The following is a 23,202-nucleotide window of genomic DNA, read 5'->3' on the forward strand; positions in this document are numbered from 1 at the left end:
CCTGATCAGTAGTGTAGAAGGCAGAGGACAGGTCGAGGAGGAGGAGGACAGAGTAGTGTCGCCTGCTCCTGGCGGTTAATAGGTCATTGGTGACCTTGGTTAGGGCAGTTTCAGTGGAGTGGTGTGACCGGAAGCCTGATTGTAAGAGGGAGCAGGAAGATAGATGGGAGGACAGTTCAAGATGGACGTGTTGTTCCAGTAGTTTGGAGGCATAGGGGAGAAGTGATATAGGGCGATAGCTAGATACAGACGATGGGTCAAGAGAGGGCTTTTTGAGGATAGGTGTGATGGAGGCATGTTTAAAGCTTGAGGGGAAAACACCAGTTGTTAGTGATAGGTTGAAGAGATGGGTTAGGGTTGGGATGAAGACTGTGGTGAGGTTTGTGATGAAGTGGGAAGGGATCGGCTCAAGTGCACAGGTGGTGAGATGTGATCTTGAGAGTAGAGTGGAGAGTCGATCTTCTGTAATGGTGGAGAAGTTGGTTTTGGAGGTGGAGGGCTGGGTAGTTGGAAGGGCTCTGGGGGTTGTCGACTAAAACTGTCTCTGATGTTCTCAATCTTCTGCTTGAAAAATGAGGCAAAGTCTTCAGCTGAGATGAGTGGGGAGGGAGGAGGTGCTGGGGGATGGAGGAGAGAGTTGAAGGTGTTGAATAACTGTTTAGGGTTGTGAGAGAGAGGATATGAGAGATGAGAAGTAGGTTTGTTTAGCTGTGGCGAGTGTGGCCATGAAAGTAGTGAGGGACTGTTTGAACGCGATGAAATGCTCGTTGGAGTGGGATCTTTTCCATCTCCGCTCAGCAACCCTGGAAGCTCGCCTCAGTTCTTTGGTCAGGCTGGTGTGCCAGGGCTGTCTGTTGATTTTGCGAGCTTTGGTATGTGTGAGAGGGGCAACAGATTCCAAAGCTACAGCTATTGTGGTGTTATATAGAGCGGCAGCGTCATCCGTATTGTGTAGGGAACTTATGTCCACCCTCCAGGACTTCACTAGCAGCCCACTGTCTGTCTGAAATGTACCCTGGCCTCCAGAAGTGCAGGCGCCATTACTGTGATGACATCCTGCCCTGCCTACAGCCCTATCTTCGGGGCAGGCCGGGCACCGATATCACCATGGAGGCTGTATGCCCATGTGCCGTCTGAGACAGTCCACGTATCCCCCCCCCCCCCACGGACATGTCATGCCCGTACCATGCACAGATGTCCGGACAAAGACCCTCACACAACAACATTAGTACAACGGCCATGGCCACTAGCGCTCTGTGATCTTCCCACCGCTGACCTTCATCAAAGTAGTCGGCCTGAACCAATTATTCCACATGAAAACAGTCAACGATGATGAGGAAGGTGTCAGGATTCCCCTGACCGCTGGCCCCAATTGTCACGATTCGGGGTGACTTTGGGCCAACAGACAACTATCACATGTGCGGGGGGGCTTATCTTAGTTATCCCTCCACTGCTAACACTGTGATGAGAAGACACACACAAGGCTATTGACCTCTTAGCTTACAGCAGGGGCTTATTTTAGGTATCCCACTGCTTTCAATATACCACAAACTGCAGGGATTTATGTATATCCCGCTTACAGTTCCACTTAACACTTGCAGCTCTCTGGCGCCCCCCTTACTCTCAAGTCAGATTAGGTACTGCACCCTGGGTAATTAGTCGCCAGAAAGGCTGCCTGCTATGTACTGGCTATTGGGCACGCTGCAGCGACGCGATAACTACTCCCACTCAGGCAGGAACAATAATTATCAACGCCGCAGCCGCTACAGCATCACTCAACAGTCAGCACACTCTCGCTGCCACCAGCTTCGATTAAACAGGTCCGAAGCTAACCCAACACAACAGTAACAGTAGCGTATTTCCCTTCAGAAGACTTAGGGTACGGTTTAGAACAGGAGAACGAACTAATATTAAATATTATATCCCATAAAAATTAGGCAGTGCTTTATCAAAAATATTTTATAAAGATGTTACAAATGAGACAATTGCAAATATGTACAAGGGTAATTATAACATAAAGGGAATAAAGGAGAAAAGATAACACTCACATGTTCAAAGCATGGCAGGCCCCCAGGCTAGTGCAGCTTTCCATACGTCCCAGCTCATGGGATGTGCTCAGCTCTTCCAGGAAAAAAGGACAAAAAGGAAGCTGGGGATGTGTGCAGACAGTTATAGCTTCAGCCTGTAACATCCCAGAAAGGGGTTGGATCACCTCGTCCCTCCTACCTCTTCAGTTAACTCATTTTTATTCTAATCTATATCTAATTTCGATAACTCCGCTACAAAACATATCATAGTTCTAACAAACCCATCATTCATCTCGGATTAGCGTGAGCATTCTAATGAGATCAAATATGTCCTATGTGGGATACATATTTACAGAGAAAACCCTACTTCTTTACCAGACGGAGTTAGAAGCCCGAGTTTCAAGGGATGGGTAGATACACCGAGTGGGAATACGAATATATATTTTCGTGTTCTTAACGTAAAAATTGTGCATAATATCGTACAAAAACCAAACAAAGAATCTTTCATGAATTTCTGGAAAATTTTAAACAGTTCTCTGCAGTTCTCTGCTAGAGGAGATTTGAGCCTAGTCGTAAATTCCTTTCGGCAATAAAACCTCTCTTCCCCCATACATTGGCAAAGCAGCTCTTGGCTGAGCGAAAGGGAAGGAATTTGAAGCTACAAACTGTTGCAGCATCACTCCAAGAAGGGGGGCTTAGCCCACTCAGGCTAGCAAGAAAACTAACTTATGATATTTCATACCATATCATGACACCTCCCCCTTTTGGTGTGCGCTAGGGAGGCAGTACCCCACGGTATGCCTCCATGGGCACCTCAGTAGGTTCACCCTGGCGGGAGAGTCTATCTGCATTCCCATGCTCTTTGCCCGTTTTGTGTTCAATGGTGAAGTCAAACTGCTGAAGGGCAAGGCTCCAGCGTAGCAACCTGCCGTTGGTTCCACACATGGCGTTAAGCCAGCGCAGAGGGTTGTGGTCGGTCACCACAGTGAAGGTGCGACCGTACAAGTAGGGCTGCAAGCGCTGCAGGGCCCAGACTATGGCCAGGCACTCCTTCTCGATGGTGGAGTAGGCCACTTCCCTCGGCAAAAGCTTCCGGCTCAGGTATAACACGGGGTGCTCTTGGTCCTCCGAGTCAACCTGGCTGAGCACAGCACCAAGGCCAAACTCGCTGGCGTTGGTCTGCACCAAGTACGGTCGACTGCTTTCAACACAGGGGCGTTGCACAGTGCGGTTTTCAACGCCTGTAAGGCCCCCTCACAGCCATCTGTCCAGTTGACGATGTGGGGTAGCTTCTTCCTGGTGAGGTCCGTCAAAGGTTTTGCCAGGCTACTATAGTGCTGTACGAAGCGCCTATAGTACCCTGCAGTGCCCAAGAAGGACATCACCTGTTTCTTGGTCACGGGAGTGGGCCAGTTCACGATCACTCCCACTTTGTCAGGCTCTGGCTTCAGGGTGTTCCCGCCTACCCGATGCCCCAAGTAGTGAACCTCCCTCATGCCCATCTGGCACTTTCCCGGCTTGATAGTCAGTCCTGCTTGGTGAATTCGCCTGAGCACCTCCTCGAGATGCTGCAGGTGTTCCTCCCAGGAGGAACTGAAGATGGCAATGTCATCCAAGTACGCCACGGCGTACGTCTCCAGTCCCTGAAGCAGGAGGTTGACCATCCGCTGGAAAGTGGCAGGGGCATTCTTCATGCCGAAGGGCATGACCGTAGACTCGTACAGTCCAAAGGGTGTGATAAAGGCGGACGTCTCCTGTGCCTCGGGGCTCAGGGGAATCTGCCAGTATCATAGTAACATAGTAACATAGTAACATAGTTAGTAAGGCCGAAAAAAGACATTTGTCCATCCAGTTCAGCCTATATTCCATCATAATAAATACCCAGATCTACGTCCTTCTACAGAACCTAATTGTATGATACAATATTGTTCTGCTCCAGGAAGACATCCAGGCCTCTCTTGAACCCCTCGACTGAGTTCGCCATCACCACCTCCTCAGGCAAGCAATTCCAGATTCTCACTGCCCTAACAGTAAAGAATCCTCTTCTATGTTGGTGGAAAAACCTTCTCTCCTCCAGACGCAAAGAATGCCCCCTTGTGCCCGTCACCTTCCTTGGTATAAACAGATCCTCAGCGAGATATTTGTATTGTCCCCTTATATACTTATACATGGTTATTAGATCGCCCCTCAGTCGTCTTTTTTCTAGACTAAATAATCCTAATTTCGCTAATCTATCTGGGTATTGTAGTTCTCCCATCCCCTTTATTAATTTTGTTGCCCTCCTTTGTACTCTCTCTAGTTCCATTATATCCTTCCTGAGCACCGGTGCCCAAAACTGGACACAGTACTCCATGTGCGGTCTAACTAGGGATTTGTACAGAGGCAGTATAATGCTCTCATCATGTGTATCCAGACCTCTTTTAATGCACCCCATGATCCTGTTTGCCTTGGCAGCTGCTGCCTGGCACTGGCTGCTCCAGGTAAGTTTATCATTACCTAGGATCCCCAAGTCCTTCTCCCTGTCAGATTTACCCAGTGGTTTCCCGTTCAGTGTGTAATGGTGACATTGATTCCTTCTTCCCATGTGTATAACCTTACATTTATCATTGTTAAACCTCATCTGCCACCTTTCAGCCCAAGTTTCCAACTTATCCAGATCCATCTGTAGCAGAATACTATCTTCTCTTGTATTAACTGCTTTACATAGTTTTGTATCATCTGCAAATATCGATATTTTACTGTGTAAACCTTCTACCAGATCATTAATGAATATGTTGAAGAGAAGAGGTCCCAATACCGACCCCTGCGGTACCCCACTGGTCACAGCGACCCAGTTAGAGACTATACCATTTATAACCAACCTCTGCTTTCTATCACTAAGCCAGTTACTAACCCATTTACACACATTTTCCCCCAGACCAAGCATTCTCATTTTGTGTACCAACCTCTTTGTAAGGATTTGGACTGTACATCTGTTCCTGTCTGCTGTTGCCCTCAGTTCGGTTACTTTTGCCCTTACCTAAGATGGAGTCACTGGCCTCACGGGGGCCATCTTGCTTCCTGTCAGACTTTCGTTGTTCCTGTCTGTGGTGTATATAAGGGAGCTCTGTATATTACTCATTGCTTGAGTATCTTGTTCCTGGACTTGTGATCAAGCTGGAAGAACTGCTATCTTGCTGGTTTCTTCATTACCTTGGGATACCCCATCTGTCTCCGGATCTACATCTCTTCATCATAAGACTTGTTTCCCTGGATCTGCTCTGCACTCATCTCTGCTGCTGGACTGTTCCCTGCTAGGAGGCCTGGCCTGGTCTCCAGGTCTCTGGATCTCACATACTTGGACTTCCACGGTCTGTACACGTGCTTACTGCTTATCCAGCTCTGTCTGCTACTAACCTGCTGTGTCATAGCTGTTTACCTGCATACCATCATAAATATTATTGAACTCTTAACCTGTTGTCTCTCGGCCTCTTTTCTGACCCATGATACTGATCTCCACTGCACTTAGCACTAAGTTTATAACACTCTTGTGCGGCACGGTATCAAACGCTTTGGAAAAATCGAGATATACCACGTCCAATGACTCACCGTGGTCCAGCCTATAGCTTACCTCTTCATAAAAACTGATTAGATTGGTTTGACAGGAGCGATTTCTCATAAACCCATGCTGATATGGAGTTAAACAGTTATTCTCATTGAGATAATCCAGAATAACATCCCTCAGAAACCCTTCAAATATTTTACCAACAATAGAGGTTAGACTTACTGGCCTATAATTTCCAGGTTCACTTTTAGAGCCCTTTTTGAATATTGGCACCACATTTGCTATGCGCCAATCCTGCGGAACAGACCCTGTCGCTATAGAGTCCCTAAAAATAAGAAATAATGGTTTATCTATTACATTACTTAGTTCTCTTAGTACTCGTGGGTGTATGCCATCCGGACCCGGAGATTTATCTATTTTAATCTTATTTAGCCGGTGTCGCACCTCTTCTTGGGTTAGATTGGTGACCCTTAATATAGGGTTTTCATTGTTTCTTGGGATTTCACCTAGCATTTCATTTTCCACCGTGAATACCGTGGAGAAGAAGGTGTTTAATATGTTAGCTTTTTCCTCGTCATCTACAACCATTCTTTCCTCACTATTTTTTAAGGGGCCTACATTTTCAGTTTTTATTCTTTTACTATTGATATAGTTGAAGAACAGTTTGGGATTAGTTTTACTCTCCTTAGCAATGTGCTTCTCTGTTTCCTTTTTGGCAGCTTTAATTAGTTTTTTAGATAAAGTATTTTTCTCCCTATAGTTTTTTAGAGCTTCAATGGTGCCATCCTGCTTTAGTAGTGCAAATGCTTTCTTTTTACTGTTAATTGCCTGTCTTACTTCTTTGTTTAGCCACATTGGGTTTTTCCTATTTCTAGTCCTTTTATTCCCACAAGGTATAAACCGCTTACACTGCCTATTTAGGATGTTCTTAAACATTTCCCATTTATTATCTGTATTCTTATTTCTGAGGATATTGTCCCAGTCTACCAGATTAAGGGCATCTCTAAGCTGGTAAAACTTTGCCTTCCTAAAGTTCAGTGTTTTTGTGACTCCCTGACAAGTCCCCCTAGTGAAAGACAGGTGAAACTGTACAATATTGTGGTCGCTATTTCCTAAATGCCCGACCACCTGCAGATTTGTTATTCTGTCAGGTCTATTAGATAGTATTAGGTCTAAAAGTGCTGCTCCTCTGGTTGGATTCTGCACCAATTGTGAAAGATAATTTTTCTTGGTTATTAGCAGAAACCTGTTGCCTTTATGGGTTTCACAGGTTTCTGTTTCCCAGTTAATATCCGGGTAGTTAAAGTCCCCCATAACCAGGACCTCATTATGGGTTGCAGCTTCATCTATCTGCTTTAGAAGTAGACTTTCCATGGTTTCTGTTATATTTGGGGGTTTGTAACAGACCCCAATGAGAATTTTGTTACCATTTTTCCCTCCATGAATTTCGACCCATATGGACTCGACATCTTCATTTCCTTCGCTAATATCCTCCCTTAAAGTGGACTTTAGACAAGACTTTACATAGAGACAAACCCCTCCTCCTCTCCGATTTTTACGATCCTTTCTAAACAGACTGTAACCCTGTAAGTTAACTGCCCAGTCATAGCTTTCATCTAACCATGTCTCGGTTATTCCCACTATGTCAAAGTTACCTGTAGATATTTCTGCTTCTAGTTCTTCCATCTTGTTTGTCAGGCTTCTGGCGTTTGCGAGCATGCAGTTTAGAGGATTTTGTTTTGTTCCAATCTCCTCGCTGTGGATTGTTTTAGAAATGTTCTTACCTCCCTTCTGAGTATGTTTTCCTGGGTCTTCTTTGTTCAAGTCTAATGTTTTTCTTCCCGTCCCCTCTTCTTCTAGTTTAACGCCCTCCTGATGAGTGTAGCGAGTCTTCTGGCGAATGTGTGTTTCCCAGGTTTGTTGAGGTGTAGTCCGTCTCTGGCGAGGAGTCCATCGTACAAGTAATTCACACCGTGGTCCAGGAATCCGAATCCTTGTTGTCTGCACCATCGTCTTAGCCAGTTGTTTGCATCAAGGATCCTGTTCCATCTCCTGGTGCCATGCCCGTCTACTGGAAGGATAGAAGAAAAAACTACCTGTGCATCCAGTTCCTTTACTTTCTTCCCCAACTCTTCAAAGTCTTTGCAGATTGTCGGTAGGTCCTTCCTTGCCGTGTCACTGGTGCCAACATGTATCAGACTCGACTCAGATCCATTATTGTCAGGTAATTTGCGCCAGCTAACTTCTCAAGCAGCTCCTCGATGCGCGGCATGGGGTGCGCGTCAGAGGCGTGTTGAGCCCCCTGTAATCCACGCAGAACCGGGTGGTCCGGTCCTTCTTTGGCACGAGAACTACAGGTGATGCCCACGCGCTCTTTGACCATCGAATCACCCCCAGCTGTAACATCTCATCGATCTCTTGGCGCATAGTCTGCTGCACCTGGTCAGAGATTCGATAGGGTGTTCGCCGTAGTGGGGCGTGATTCCCGGTGTCCACCTCGTGGACTGCTAACTGAGTCCTCCCAGGTCGGTTGGAGAACACGACCCGGAAGGGTTCCAGTGTGGTTTGCAACTGCAACCGCTGGGATTCAGTTAACGAGGCGCTTACCTCCACGTCCTCGATGGACCCATTGGCCTTGGCTTGGGCCAGCATGTCCAGGAGGGTGTCTTCCTCACCGTCTTCGGGCAAGCTGCAGACCGGTAGGACGAAAGGTTCACGTTCGTGATGAGCCTTCATCATGTTGACGTGAAAGGCCTTTCGCCTACCCCGAGCGTGGTCAAGCGTGACCACGTAAGTGATCGGGTTGAGCTGTTGGTGGACGACGTTTGGGCCCTCCCAGGCTGCCTGAAGCTTATCCGTTGGTACGGGGACCAGCACCCACACCTTTTGACCCACGTGGTAGGTCCGCTCCCGGGCGTTCTGGTCGTACCAGTGCTTCTGATCAGCCTGAGCCTGCGTCATGTTGTCATGCACCAACTGCGTCAAGGTCTGCATCTTGTCACAGAAGCGCATGACATACTCCACCATGGACACTTCAGAAGGGTTCGGCTCCTCTTCCCAGGATTCTCTTACCAACCCAAGGGGTCCCCGGACTCGCCTGCCGTACAGGAGCTCGAAGGGAGAGAACCCCGTCGAGGCCTGTGGAACCTCTCGGTAAGCGAACAGCAGGTGTGGGAGGTACCGCTCCCAGTCGCGCCCTTGAGTCTCAACCAGCATGCGTAGCATCTGTTTGAGGGTACCACTGAAGCGTTAACACAAGCCATTGGTCTGTGGGTGATGCGCACTCGATACCAGGTGCTTCACCTGCATTCTCTTACAGAGAGCCTCCATTAGGCGAGACATAAATTGGGTCCCTTGATCAGTAAGCATTTCCCTGGGAAATCCTACACGTGAAAAGATGGCCAACAGGGCATCCGCTGTTATGTTTGCTAATGACAGGTGTTATGAAGGCAATCCAGAAACACAGTGTGCTTAGCGATCAGAGCGCACACAGTGATCTGACAAATACCCAAAAATACAAGAACGAGCTCTGAGACGTGGAAACTCTGTAGACTGCACACCTGATCCTATCCTAAACACAACTAAAAGCGGCTGTGGATTGTGCCTAACAACTACCTAGGCAACTCGGCACAGCCTAAGAAACTAGCTAGCCTGAAGATAGAAAAATAGGCCTGACTTGCCCCAGAGAAATTCCCCAAAGGAAAAGGCAGCCCCCCACATATGACTGTGAGTAAGATGAAAAGACAAAACGTAGGGATGAAATAGATTCAGCAAAGTGGGGCCCGATATTCTAGGACAGAGCGAGGACAGTAAAGCGAACTTTGCACTCTACAAAAAACCCTAAAGCAAAACCACGCAAAGGGGGCAAAAAAAACCCCACCGTGCCGAACTAACGGCACGGCGGTACACCCTTTCCGTCTCAGAGCTTCCAGCAAAACAAAAGACAAGCTGGACAGAAAAAAAGCAACAAAAAAGCAAAAAGCACTTAGCTATACAGAGCAGCAGGTCACAGGAACAATCAGGAGAAGCTCAGATCCAACACTGAAATATTGACAAGGAGCAAGGATAGCAGCATCAGGCGGAGTTAAGTAATGAAGCAGTTAACGAGCTCACCAGAACACCTGAGGGAGGAAGCTCAGAAGCTGCAGTACCACTTGTGACCACAGGAGTGAATTCAGCCACAGAATTCACAACAATCCGCCACCTTATCTGCCCTAGTTGACGACAGAGCTACTGCCTCTGGGTACCGGGTAGCGTAGTCTACCACAGTAAGGATGTATTGCTTTCCAGAGCTGCTGCGGACGGCCAGCGGGCCCACAATGTCCACCGCGATCCTCTGGAAAGGCTCCTCTATCACTGGCAAAGGGATCAGGGGAGCCTTAATAGCAGGCCCCTGCCTTCCCCACTCTTTGACAGGTGATACAGGAGCGGCAGTAGTTTGACACATCTGTCCCCATCTTAGGCCAATAGAAGTGTTGAGACAGCCGGGCCTTAGTTTTGCTGATCCCCAAGTGTCCAGCTAGCGGGATCTCATGGGCAATCCGCAACAACTCACCCCGGAATTGCTGCGGGACGACCAGCTGTCTTTCCCTCAACCACTCCTTTTGTGATTCTCCGGGTACTGTCTCCCGGTACAACCTTCCTTGTTCCCAGAACACCCTCTCCTTATCAGTCTCGGAGGTGGGCGTCTCGGCGAGGTGTCTCAAACTCTCTAGGCTCGCATCTCCGTGTTTGCGTGGGTTTCCTCCGGGCACTCCGGTTTCCTCCCACATTCCAAAGACATACTGATAGGGATTTTAGATTGTGAGCCCCATCGGGGACAGTGATGATAATGTGTGCAAAACTGTAAAGCGCTGCGGAATATGTTAGCGCTATATAAAAATAAAGATTATTATCTGTGTGCAGAGCGGCCTGAAACTCCTGGCTAGGGGGAGCCAGAAGCGACGTCAGGTTCCCTTCCCCACGGGAACCCTCTTGGACCTGCTCTGGGTCCACCTCTGGTTCAGTCACAGTGATGACTGAGGAGGGTCCGGAAGGCCGACAGTTATCTGCGTTCCAGGCACTCTGACTGCGGGTGACAGCAGCTACGTCGGCTGTCTCCCCGGGGGTTTCTACAGGCCCATCAGCCGATGCTGCTATGGGCTCGACCTCCCCATCCACCCCCAACACTCCAGGGGCAGTGCTACTTATGGGCCAGTTACCTTCCTCGGTGGCACTGGTCACTTTCATGGCATCACCTTCCTCACGGTTCCCATGCATCTCCCCATTTCCTGTAGCACCGACACTTGCCCCTGTTAGGGGTTCCTCAGCCGTCTCACTCCGCAGAGCGACGTGGCTGGGCACGCCTGTACCTATGGACACATTAACCTTCACAGAAAAATCATTATCAGGTTCAGCTGGCACAGGGGCAACATTTTCACCATCAATCCTAGGAAAAAAATGGTTATTAGATGCATCATTACAAGATAAAGCATGGTCAGGTAACACATGCGATTTCCCAACATCATCATCATCAGGGTTAACTTTACCCTTATTAGTAGATTGGGGAGGGGTGTCAGGGACATAGTATGCAACCATCCTCCCCAAATCAGTCCCCAACAAAACATCAGTGGGCAAATTATCAGACAGCCCCACTTCTCTCACCCCGCTCCCGGCACCCCAATCACTATAAATCCGGGCCATCGGTAAGGGACAGCTGATGCCCCGAATCCCAGTGACAGTTAGGGTTTTCCCCGGAATGATTTCTTCAGGGGCCGCCAGTTCGGGTCAGATGAGGGTTCGTTCAGCCCCGGTGTCCTTGAGGCCTGTAGCAACATGGCCTCCCACAGTGACGGGCTGTACGTTGTCACACCCCCTCCCAACCACACCACCCACCAAAAGAACTGCTGCATTAGGCCCTGGGGCCTTGGCTGGGGTGTTGTTCTGCTTGGTTGGGCAGGAGGGACTGATATGACCAGTCTGATGGCAGGTGAAACACTTGCGAGGTTCGGTGGTAGGTCTGGTGCTGTTGGCCACGGGGCTAGGACCTCTGGTGTGCTGGCTGGCAGGGGTACTGGCGTTGGTTGCAGGCTTACCCCCTCTCCAGCTGGTGGTGACTGGCTTCCGCACTTCCGATCTACGGTTGGCCTCATAGGCATCGGCAATCTGCGCTGCTTTCGTCATGTCTTTGGGTTCTCTATCCATCACGATCTGTCGCACCTCATCTGGGCAAAGATGAAAGAACTGGTCTTTGATCATCAGGTCTCACAGCTGTGCAAAGGTGGTCACTGACAGTCCTTGGGTCCACTGGTCAAAGTGGGTCCCCAGTCCATGCACCACATCACTGTAACTGTCGTGTGGGCCACGTTGGAGGGTCCGGAACTTTCTACGGCACACTTCGGGTGTAAGCTGGTACTTGGCTATCAGAGCCTGCTTGATGGCCTCATAGTCACCATCTTGTTCTTGAGGGAGGGCAGCAAACGCCTCCAGAGCTTTGCCTCTCAGCCCTGGTGTCAGGTATCTTGCCCATTCATCTGTAGGCAGCCGGTACTGTCTGCAGGCTTTCTCAAAGGCCCGCAGAAAAGTGTCCAAGTCTCCGTCCTTCTCCATAACAGGGAAGTGATCGGGCCGGGGCTTTGGCATCTGAGCGCTGCTGGGCTCACGGCTGGACTGGGACGACCCCTGCATTTGCAGTCGGGCCATCTGCAGCTGGTAATAATAATAATAATAATTTTTATTTATATAGCGCCAACATATTCCGCAGCGCTTTACAAATTATAGAGGGGACTTGCACAGACAATAGACATTTTAGCATAACAGAAATACAGTTCAAAACAGATACCAGGAGGAATGAGGGCCCTGCTCGCAAGCTTACAAACTATGAGGAAAAGGGGAGACACGAGAGGTGGATGGTAACAAATGCTCCCGCTCCGCTTGCCGCTCGGCTCGCTGGGCCTGGGCCTCTCGCTCAGCTCGGGCCTCTCTCTCAGCTCGGGCCTCTCTCTCGGCTTGCTGGGCCTGGGCCTCCTGCCGGTATTGCTGAATCAGCTGCCGGCGTCCCTCATGGTCGTCAGTGGGGAATTCTTTCAAGGCCGCCTGCAGGTGGGGGTCCAATTCGCCCGGATTGCTAACAGGGCCGGCATTCAGTGGTTGGACCTCTGCTGCAGCACCATGTTCGCTGGTGCTGGCTTCTGCGGCCTCTGGGCTCTGTGACCTGGCTTGGTCTGCTTCGAATTGCACCAGGTCAGCGACCATTTGAGCCTTGGACTTGTCCTGGGGGTTCAGGCCATGGTACATGCATATCCCAGCAAGAATGTCCTTCTTCTGCTGGTTGTACCAGGCTTTCCCTTTCGCAGCCATGGTTGCCAAATAAAAGATAGGATAGAAAAACGAAGAGAAAGGGAGGGGATAATTACCAGTACGCAATTGTCTCAAGACTAATAAAACACTGAGTTCCTTCTCCAAACTTATTTGCGCAGAGTCCTCGCAAGAACTTTCTGCAAGTTTTTAGTGAGAGGAATGATTACTCAAACCAAATCACTAATGCTCTAAGATATCCCACCGCCTTGCCACCAAATGTCATGATTCCCCTGACCGCTGTCACCAATGGGTCAGGATTCACACCGTGACCGTCACCCCTACGTCACGGATTGAGGTGACTTTAGGCCAACAGACAGCTATCACATGTACAGGGGGGCTTATCTTAGTTATCCCTCCACTCCACGATGTGATGAAAAAAACCACACACAAGGCTATTGGCCTCTTAGCTTACAGCAGGGGCTTATTTTAGGTATCCCACTGCTTTCAATATACCACAAACTGCAGGGATTTATGTATATCCCGCTTACAGTTCCACTTAACACTTGCAGCTCTCTGTCGCCCCCTTACTCTCAGGTCAGATTAGGTACTGCACCCTGGGTAATTAGTCGCCAGAAAGGCTGCCTGCTATGTACTGGCTATTGGGCACGTTGCAGCGACGCGATAACTACTCCCACTCAGGCAGGAACAATAATTATCAATGCCGCAGTCGCTTCAGCATAACCCAAAAGTCAGCGCACTCTCGCTGCCACCAGCTTCGATTAAACGGGTCCGAAGCTAACCCAACACAACTGTAACAGTAGCGTATTTCTCTTCAGAAGACTTAGGGTACGGTTTAGAACAGGAGAACGAACTAATATATAATATTATATCCCATAAAAAAATTAGGCAGTGCTTTATCAAAAATATTTTATAAAGATGTTACAAATGAGACAATTGCAAATATGTACAAGGGTAATTATGAAATAAACAGGGAATAAATGAGAAAAAGTAACACTCACATGTTCAACGCATGACAGGCAACCAGGCTAGTGGAGTTTCCCATACATCCCAGTTCATGGGATGCTGCTGGCTTCAGGAGAAGACAAGAAGTCAGGAAGAAATCAAGCAGAAGACTCAGCTGGGGAAGCCTGCCAGACAATTAAAACTTTAAGGCTGTGACATCACAGAAAGGCTGTCTTATCCAGACCCTCCTCTCTCTACATTCTGAGTACTTCAATCTTAAATTTATCTACTTGCTATAACTTCGCTACAAAACATGACAGAGTCAGACCAAACCTATCATTCATCTCGGATTAACGTGAGCATTCTAAGGAGATCAAATATGTCCTATCTGGGATACATATTTACAGAGAAAACCCTACTTCTTTACCAGACGGAGTTAGAAACCCGAGTTTCAAGGGATGGGTAGATACACCGAGTGGGAATACGAATATATATTTTCGTGTTCTTACCGTAAACATGGTGCATACTATCGTACAAAAACCAAACAAAGAATCTTTCATGAATTTTTGGAGCCATTTTTCCAGTTCCAGCTAGTGCAAGATTCTAACCTGGTCGTAAATACCGTTCGGCCATAAAACTTCCCCCAGTACATTGGCAAAGCAGCTCTTGGCTGAATGAAAGGGAAGGGGCTTGAAGCTACAAACTGTGGCAGTATCACTCCAAGAAGGGGGGCTTAGCCCACGCAGGCTAGCAAGAAAACTAACTTATGATATACATTTTCCTCACAACTGGCTTCCGCACTTCCGATCTACGGTTGGCCTCATAGGCATCGGCAATCTGCGCTGCTTTCGTCACGTCTTTGGGTTCTCTGTCCATCACGAACTGTCGCACCTCAGCTGGGCAAAGATGAAAGAACTGGTCTTTGATCATCAGGTCTCGCAGCTGTGCAAAGGTGGTCACTGACAGTCCTTGGGTCCACTGGTCAAAGTGGGTCCCCAGTCCATGCACCACATCACTGTAACTGTCGTGTGGGCCACGTTGGAGGGTCCGGAACTTTCTACGGTACACCTCGGGAGTAAGCTGGTACTTTGCTATCAGGGCCTGCTTGATGGCCTCATAGTCACCATCTTGTTCTTGAGGGAGGGCAGCAAACGCCTCCAGAGCTTTACCTCTCAGCCCTGGTGTCAGGTATCGGGCCCATTCATCTGTAGGCAGCCGGTACTGTCTGCAGGCTTTCTCAAAGGCCCGCAGAAAAGTGTCCAAGTCCCCGTCCTTCTCCATAACAGGAAAGTGATCGGGCCGGGGCTTAGGTATCTGAGCGCTGCTGGGCTCACGTCTCTGAGTGGTGGAGGGCATCCCCCTCTGCCGGAGCATCTCCAGTTCATGTGCTCGCTGGGCTTGGCGCTCGGCTCTCTCAGCCTCCCGCTCGGCTCGGGCCTCTCTCTCGGCTTGCTGGGCCTCCTGCCGGTATTGCTGAATCAGCTGCAGACGTCTCTCTAGGTCATCTGCGGAGCATTGTTGCAGAGCCAGCTGCAGGAGGAGGTCTGCGCCCCCCTGGTTGCCATTGGGGTCCGTATTCAGTGGTTGGACCTCTGCTGCAGCACCATGTTCACTTGTGCTGGCTTCTGCGGCCTCTGTGACCTGGCTTGGTCTGCTTCAAATTGCACCAGTTCAGCGACCATTTGAATCTTGGTCTTACCCTGGGGGTTCAGGCCATGGCACGTGCATATCCCAGCAAGAAAGTCCTTCTTCTGCTGGTTGTACCAGGCTTCCCCTTTCGCAGCCATGGTTGCCAAATAAAAGATAGGATAGAAAAACGAAGAGAAAGGGAGGGGATAATTACCAGTACGCAATTGTCTCAAGACTAATAAAACACTGAGTTCCTTCTCCAAACTTATTTGCGCAGAGTCCTCGCAAGAACTTTCTGCAAGTTTTTAGTGAGGGGAATGATTGCTCAAACCAAATCACTAATGCTCTAATATCTCCCACCGCCTTGCCACCAATTGTCAGGATTCCCCTGACCGCTGGCCCCAATTGTCACGATTCGGGGTGACTTTGGGCCAACAGACAACTATCACATGTGCAGGGGAGCTTATCTTAGTTATCCCTCCACTGCTAACAATGTGATGAGAAAACACACACAAGGATATTGACCTCTTAGTTTACAGCAGGGGCTTATTCTAGGTATCCCACTGCTTTCAATATACCACAAACTGCAGGGATTTATGTATATCCCGCTTACAGTTCCACTTAACACTTGCAGCTCTCTGGCGCCCCCCTTACTCTCAGGTCAGATTAGGTACTGCACCCTGGGTAATTAGGCACCAGAAAGGCTGCCTGCTATGTACTGGCTATTGGGCACGCTGCAGCGACACGATAAACTACTCCCACTCAGGCAGGAACAATAATTATCAACGCCGCAGCCGCTACAGCATCACTCAACAGTCAGCACACTCTCGCTGCCACCAGCATCGATTAAACGGCTCCAAAGCTAACCCAACACAACAGTAACAGTAGCGTATTTCCCTTCAGAAGACTTAGGGTACGGTTTAGAACAGGAGAACGAACTAATATTAAATATTATATCCCATAAAAATTAGGCAGTGCTTTATCAAAAATATTTTATAAAGATGTTACAAATGAGACAATTGCAAATATGTACACGGGTAATTATAACATAAAGGGAATAAAGGAGAAAAGATAACACTCACATGTTCAAAGCATGGCAGGCCCCCAGGCTGGTGCAGCTCTCCATACGTCCCAGCTCATGGGATGTGCTCAGCTCTTCCAGGAAAATAGGACAAAAAAGAAGCTGGGGATGTGTGCACAGAGTTATAGCTTCAGCCTGTAACATCCCAGAAAGGGGTTAGATCACCTCGTCCCTCCTACCTCTTCAGTTAACTCATTTTTATTCTAATCTATATCTAATTTCGATAACTCCGCTACAAAACATATCATAGTTCTAACAAACCCATCATTCATCTCGGATTAACGTGAGCATTCTAATGAGATCAAATATGTCCTATCTGGGATACATATTTACAGAGAAAACCCTACTTCTTTACCAGACGGAGTTAGAAGCCCGAGTTTCAAGGGATGGGTAGATACACCGAGTGGGAATACGAATATATATTTTCGTGTTCTTAACGTAAAAATTGTGCATAATGTCGTACAAAAACCAAACAAAGAATCTTTCATGAATTTCTGGAAAATTTTAAACAGTTCTCTGCAGTTCTCTGCTAGAGGAGATTTGAGCCTAGTCGTAAATTCCTTTCGGCAATAAAACCTCTCTTCCCCCATACATTGGCAAAGCAGCTCTTGGCTGAGCGAAAGGGAAGGAATTTGAAGCTACAAACTGTTGCAGCATCACTCCAAGAAGGGGGGCTTAGCCCACGCAGGCTAGCAAGAAAACTAACTTATGATATTTCATACCATATCATGACACCTCCCCCTTTTGGTATGCGCTAGGGAGGCAGTACCCCACGGTATGCCTCCATGGGCACCTCAGTAGGTTCACCCTGGCGGGAGAGTCTATCTGCATTCCCATGCTCTTTGCCCGTTTTGTGTTCAATGGTGAAGTCAAACTGCTGAAGGGCAAGGCTCCAGCGTAGCAACCTGCCGTTGGTTCCACACATGGCGTTAAGCCAGCGCAGAGGGTTGTGGTCGGTCACCACAGTGAAGGTGCGACCGTACAAGTAGGGCTGCAAGCGCTGCAGGGCCCAGACTATGGCCAGGCACTCCTTCTCGATGGTGGAGTAGGCCACTTCCCTCGGCAAAAGCTTCCGGCTCAGGTATAACACGGGGTGCTCTTGGTCCTCCGAGTCAACCTGGCTGAGCACAGCACCAAGGCCAAACTCGCTGGCGTTGGTCTGCACCAAGTACGGTCGACTGCTGTCGACTGCTTTCAACACAGGGGCGTTGCACAGTGCGGTTTTCAACGCCTGTAAGGCCCCCTCACAGCCATCTGTCCAGTTGACGATGTGGGGTAGCTTCTTCCTGGTGAGGTCCGTCAAAGGTTTTGCCAGGCTACTATAGTGCTGTACGAAGCGCCTATAGTACCCTGCAGTGCCCAAGAAGGACATCACCTGTTTCTTGGTCACGGGAGTGGGCCAGTTCACGATCACTCCCACTTTGTCAGGCTCTGGCTTCAGGGTGTTCCCGCCTACCCGGTGCCCCAGGTAGTGAACCTCCCTCATGCCCATCTGACACTTTCCCGGCTTGATAGTCAGTCCTGCTTGGTGACTTCGCCTGAGCACCTCCTCGAGATGCTGCAGGTGTTCCTCCCAGGAAGAACTGAAGATGGCAATGTCATCCAAGTACGCCACGGCGTACTTCTCCAGTTCCTGAAGCAGGAGGTTGACCATCCGCTGGAAAGTGGCAGGGGCATTCTTCATGCCGAAGGGCATGACTGTAGACTCGTACAGTCCAAAGGGTGTGATAAAGGCGGACGTCTCCTGTGCCTCGGGGCTCAGGGGAATCTGCCAGTATCCTCGACTCAGATCCATTATTGTTAGGTAATTTGCACCAGCTAACTTCTCAAGCAGCTCCTCGATGCGCGGCATGGGGTGCGCGTCAGAGGCGTGTTGAGCCCCCTGTAATCCACGCAGAACCGGGTGGTCCGGTCCTTCTTTGGCACGAGAACTACAGGTGATGCCCACGCGCTCTTTGACCATCGAATCACCCCCAGCTGTAACATCTCATCGATCTCTTGGCGCATAGTCTGCTACACCTGGTCAGAGATTCGATAGGGTGTTCGCCGTAGTGGGGCGTGATTCCCGGTGTCCACCTCGTGTCGAGGTCCTCCCAGGTCGGTTGGAGAACACGACCCGGAAGGGTTCCAGTGTGGTTTGCAACTGCAACCGCTGGGATTCAGTTAACGAGGCGCTTACCTCCACGTCCTCGATGGACCCATTGGCCTTGGCTTGGGCCAGCATGTCCAGGAGGGTGTCTTCCTCACCGTCTTCGGGCAAGCTGCAGACCGGTAGGACGAAAGGTTCACGTTCGTGATGAGCCTTCATCATGTTGACGTGAAAGGCCTTTTGCCTACCCCGAGCGTGGTCAAGCGTGACCACGTAAGTGATCGGGTTGAGCTGTTGGTGGACGACGTTTGGGCCCTCCCAGGCTGCCTGAAGCTTATCCGTTGGTACGGGGACCAGCACCCACACCTTTTGACCCACGTGGTAGGTCCGCTCCCGGGCGTTCTGGTCGTACCAGTGCTTCTGATCAGCCTGAGCCTGCGTCATGTTGTCATGCACAACTGCGTCAAGGTCTGCATCTTGTCACAGAAGCGCATGACATACCCACCATGGACACTTCAGAAGGGTTCGGCTCCTCTTCCCAGGATTCTCTTACCAACCCAAGGGGTCCCCGGACTCGCCTGCCGTACAGGAGCTCGAAGGTAGAGAACCCCGTCGAGGCCTGCGGAACCTCTCGGTAAGCGAACAGCAGGTGTGGGAGGTACCGCTCCCAGTCGCGCCCTTGAGTCTCAACCAGCATGCGTAGCATCTGTTTGAGGGTACCATTGAAGCGTTCACACAAGCCATTGGTCTGTGGGTGATACGCACTCGATACCAGGTGCTTCACCTGCATTCTCTTACAGAGAGCCTCCATTAGGCGAGACATAAATTGGGTCCCTTGATCAGTAAGCATTTCCCTGGGAAATCCTACACGTGAAAAGATGGCCAACAGGGCATCCGCCACCTTATCTGCCCTAGTTGACGACAGAGCTACTGCCTCTGGGTACCAGTCTACCACAGTAAGGATGTATTGCTTTCCAGAGCTGCTGGGGACAGCCAGCGGGCCCACAATGTCCACCGCGATCCTCTGGAAAGGCTCCTCTATCACTGGCAAAGGGATCAGGGGAGCCTTAAGAGCAGGCCCCGCCTTCCCCACTCTTTGACAAGTGATACAGGAGCGGCAGTAGTTTGACACATCTGTCCCCATCTTAGGCCAATAGACGTGTTGAGACAGCCGGGCCTTAGTTTTGCTGATCCCCAAGTGTCCAGCTAGCGGGATCTCATGGGCAATCCGCAACAACTCACCCCGGAATTTCTGCGGGACAACCAGCTGTCTTTCCCTCAACCACTCCTTTTGTGATTCTCCGGGTACTGTCTCCCGGTACAACCTTCCTTGTTCCCAGAACACCCTCTCCTTATCAGTCTCGGAGGTGGGCGTCTCGGCGAGGTGTCTCAAACTCTCTGGGCTCGCATCTCCGTGTTTGCGTGGGTTTCCTCCGGGCACTCCGGTTTCCTCCCACATTCCAAAGACATACTGATAGGGATTTTAGATTGTGAGCCCCATCGGGGACAGTGATGATAATGTGTGCAAAACTGTAAAGCGCTGCGGAATATGTTAGCGCTATATAAAAATAAAGATTATTATCTGTGTGCAGAGCGGCCTGAAACTCCTGGCTAGGGGGAGCCAGAAGCGACGTCAGGTTCCCTTCCCCACGGGAACCCTCTTGGACCTGCTCTGGGTCCACCTCTGGTTCAGTCACAGTGATGACTGAGGAGGGTCCGGAAGGCCGACAGTTATCTGCGTTCCGGGCACTCTGACTGCGGGTGACAGCAGCTACGTCGGCTGTCTCCCCGGGGGTTTCTACAGGCCCATCAGCCGATGCTGCTATGGGCTCGACCTCCCCATCCACCCCCAACACTCCAGGGGCAGTGCTACTTATTGGCCAGTTACCTTCCTCGGTGGCACTGGTCACTTTCATGGCATCACCTTCCTCACGGTTCCCATGCATCTCCCCATTTCCTGTAGCACCGACACTTGCCCCTGTTAGGGGTTCCTCAGCCGTCTCACTCCGCAGAGCGACGTGGCTGGGCACACCTGTACCTATGGACACATTAACCTTCACAGAAATATCATTATCAGGTTCAGCTGGCACAGGGGCAACATTTTCACCATCAATCCTAGGAAAAAAATGGTTATTAGATGCATCATTACAAGATAAAGCATGGTCAGGTAACACATGCGATTTCCCAACATCATCATCATCAGGGTTAACTTTACCCTTATTAGTAGATTGGGGAGGGGTGTCAGGGACATAGTATGCAACCATCCTCCCCAAATCAGTCCCCAACAAAACATCAGTGGGCAAATTATCAGACAGCCCCACTTCCTTCACCCCGCTCCCGGCACCCCAATCAATAAAAACCCGGGCCATCGGTAAGGGACAGCTGATGCCCCGAATCCCAGTGACAGTTAGGGTTTTCCCCGGAATGATTTCTTCAGGGGCCGCCAGTTCGGGTCGGATGAGGGTTCGTTCAGCCCCGGTGTCCTTGAGGCCTGTAGCAACATGGCCTCCCACAGTGACGGGCTGTACGTTGTCACACCCCCTCCCAACCACACCACCCACCAAAAGAACTGCTGCATTAGGCCCTGGGGCCTTGGCTGGGGTGTTGTTCTGCTTGGTTGGGCAGGAGGGACTGATATGACCAGTCTGATGGCAGGTGAAACACTTGCGAGGTTCGGTGGTAGGTCTGGTGCTGTTGGCCACGGGGCCAGGACCTCTGGTGTGTTGGCTGGCAGGGGTACTGGCGTTGGTTGCAGGCTTACCCCCTCTCCAGCTGGTGGTGACTGGCTTCCGCACTTCCGATCTACGGTTGGCCTCATAGGCATCGGCAATCTGCGCTGCTTTCGTCATGTATTTGGGTTCTCTATCCATCACGATCTGTCGCACCTCATCTGGGCAAAGATGAAAGAACTGGTCTTTGATCATCAGGTCTCGCAGCTGTGCAAAGGTGGTCACTGACAGTCCTTGGGTCCACTGGTCAAAGTGGGTCCCCAGTCCATGCACCACATCACTGTAACTGTCGTGTGGGCCACGTTGGAGGGTCCGGAACTTTCTACGGTGCACTTCGGGTGTAAGCTGGTACTTGGCTATCAGAGCCTGCTTGATGGCCTCATAGTCACCATCTTGTTCTTGAGGGAGGGCAGCAAACGCCTCCAGAGCTTTGCCTCTCAGCCCTGGTGTCAGGTATCGGGCCCATTCATCTGTAGGCAGCCGGTACTGTCTGCAGGCTTTCTCAAAGGCCCGCAGAAAAGTGTCCAAGTCTCCGTCCTTCTCCATAACAGGGAAGTGATCGGGCCGGGGCTTTGGCATCTGAGCGCTGCTGGGCTCACGGCTGGACTGGGACGACCCCTGCATTTGCAGTCGGGCCATCTGCAGCTGGTAATAATAATAATAATAATTTTTATTTATATAGCGCCAACATATTCCGCAGCGCTTTACAAATTATAGAGGGGACTTGCACAGACAATAGACATTACAGCATAACAGAAATACAGTTCAAAACAGATACCAGGAGGAATGAGGGCCCTGCTCGCAAGCTTACAAACTATGAGGAAAAGGGGAGACACGAGAGGTGGATGGTAACAAATGCTCCCGCTCCGCTTGCCGCTCGGCTCGCTGGGCCTGGGCCTCTCGCTCAGCTCGGGCCTCTCTCTCAGCTCGGGCCTCTCTCTCGGCTTGCTGGGCCTGGGCCTCCTGCCGGTATTGCTGAATCAGCTGCCGGCGTCCCTCATGGTCGTCAGTGGGGAATTCTTTCAAGGCCGCCTGCAGGTGGGGGTCCAATTCGCCCGGATTGCTAACAGGGCCGGCATTCAGTGGTTGGACCTCTGCTGCAGCACCATGTTCGCTGGTGCTGGCTTCTGCGGCCTCTGGGCTCTGTGACCTGGCTTGGTCTGCTTCGAATTGCACCAGGTCAGCGACCATTTGAGCCTTGGACTTGTCCTGGGGGTTCAGGCCATGGTACATGCATATCCCAGCAAGAATGTCCTTCTTCTGCTGGTTGTACCAGGCTTCCCCTTTCGCAGCCATGGTTGCCAAATAAAAGATAGGATAGAAAAACGAAGAGGAAGGGAGGGGATAATTACCAGTACACACAATTGTCTCAAGACTAATAAAACACTGAGTTCGTTCTCCAAACTTATTTGCGCAGAGTCCTCGCAAGAACTTTCTGCAAGTTTTTAGTGAGAGGAATGATTACTCAAACCAAATCACTAATGCTCTAAGATATCCCACCGCCTTGCCACCAAATGTCATGATTCCCCTGACCGCTGTCACCAATGGGTCAGGATTCACACCGTGACCGTCACCCCTACGTCACGGATTGACGTGACTTTAGGCCAACAGACGGCTATCACATGTGCAGGGGGGCTTATCTTAGTTATCCCTCCACTCCACGATGTGATGAAAAAAACCACACACAAGGCTATTGGCCTCTTAGCTTACAGCAGGGGCTTATTTTAGGTATCCCACTGCTTTCAATATACCACAAACTGCAGGGATTTATGTATATCCCGCTTACAGTTCCACTTAACACTTGCAGCTCTCTGGCGCCCCCTTACTCTCAGGTCAGATTAGGTACTGCACCCTGGGTAATT

The 23,202-nt window shown here is 50.1% G+C and overlaps 1 protein-coding gene across 1 annotated transcript; it reads right to left on the reverse strand.

The window, feature by feature from the left end:
* Positions 1 to 20,857: 20,857 nt before the first annotated feature.
* Positions 20,858 to 21,886, reverse strand: LOC138641562 (uncharacterized; the record flags this gene model as incomplete). The annotated part of the gene is made up of 1 exon (XM_069729024.1): positions 20,858 to 21,886. A coding segment is annotated over exon 1 (1,029 nt), but the record flags the coding sequence as incomplete, so codon positions are not given.
* Positions 21,887 to 23,202: the final 1,316 nt, after the last annotated feature.

The sequence above is a fragment of the Ranitomeya imitator genome, chromosome 6 (assembly GCF_032444005.1).
Source record: "Ranitomeya imitator isolate aRanImi1 chromosome 6, aRanImi1.pri, whole genome shotgun sequence".
In the NCBI taxonomy this organism is placed as follows: Eukaryota; Metazoa; Chordata; class Amphibia; order Anura; family Dendrobatidae; genus Ranitomeya; species Ranitomeya imitator.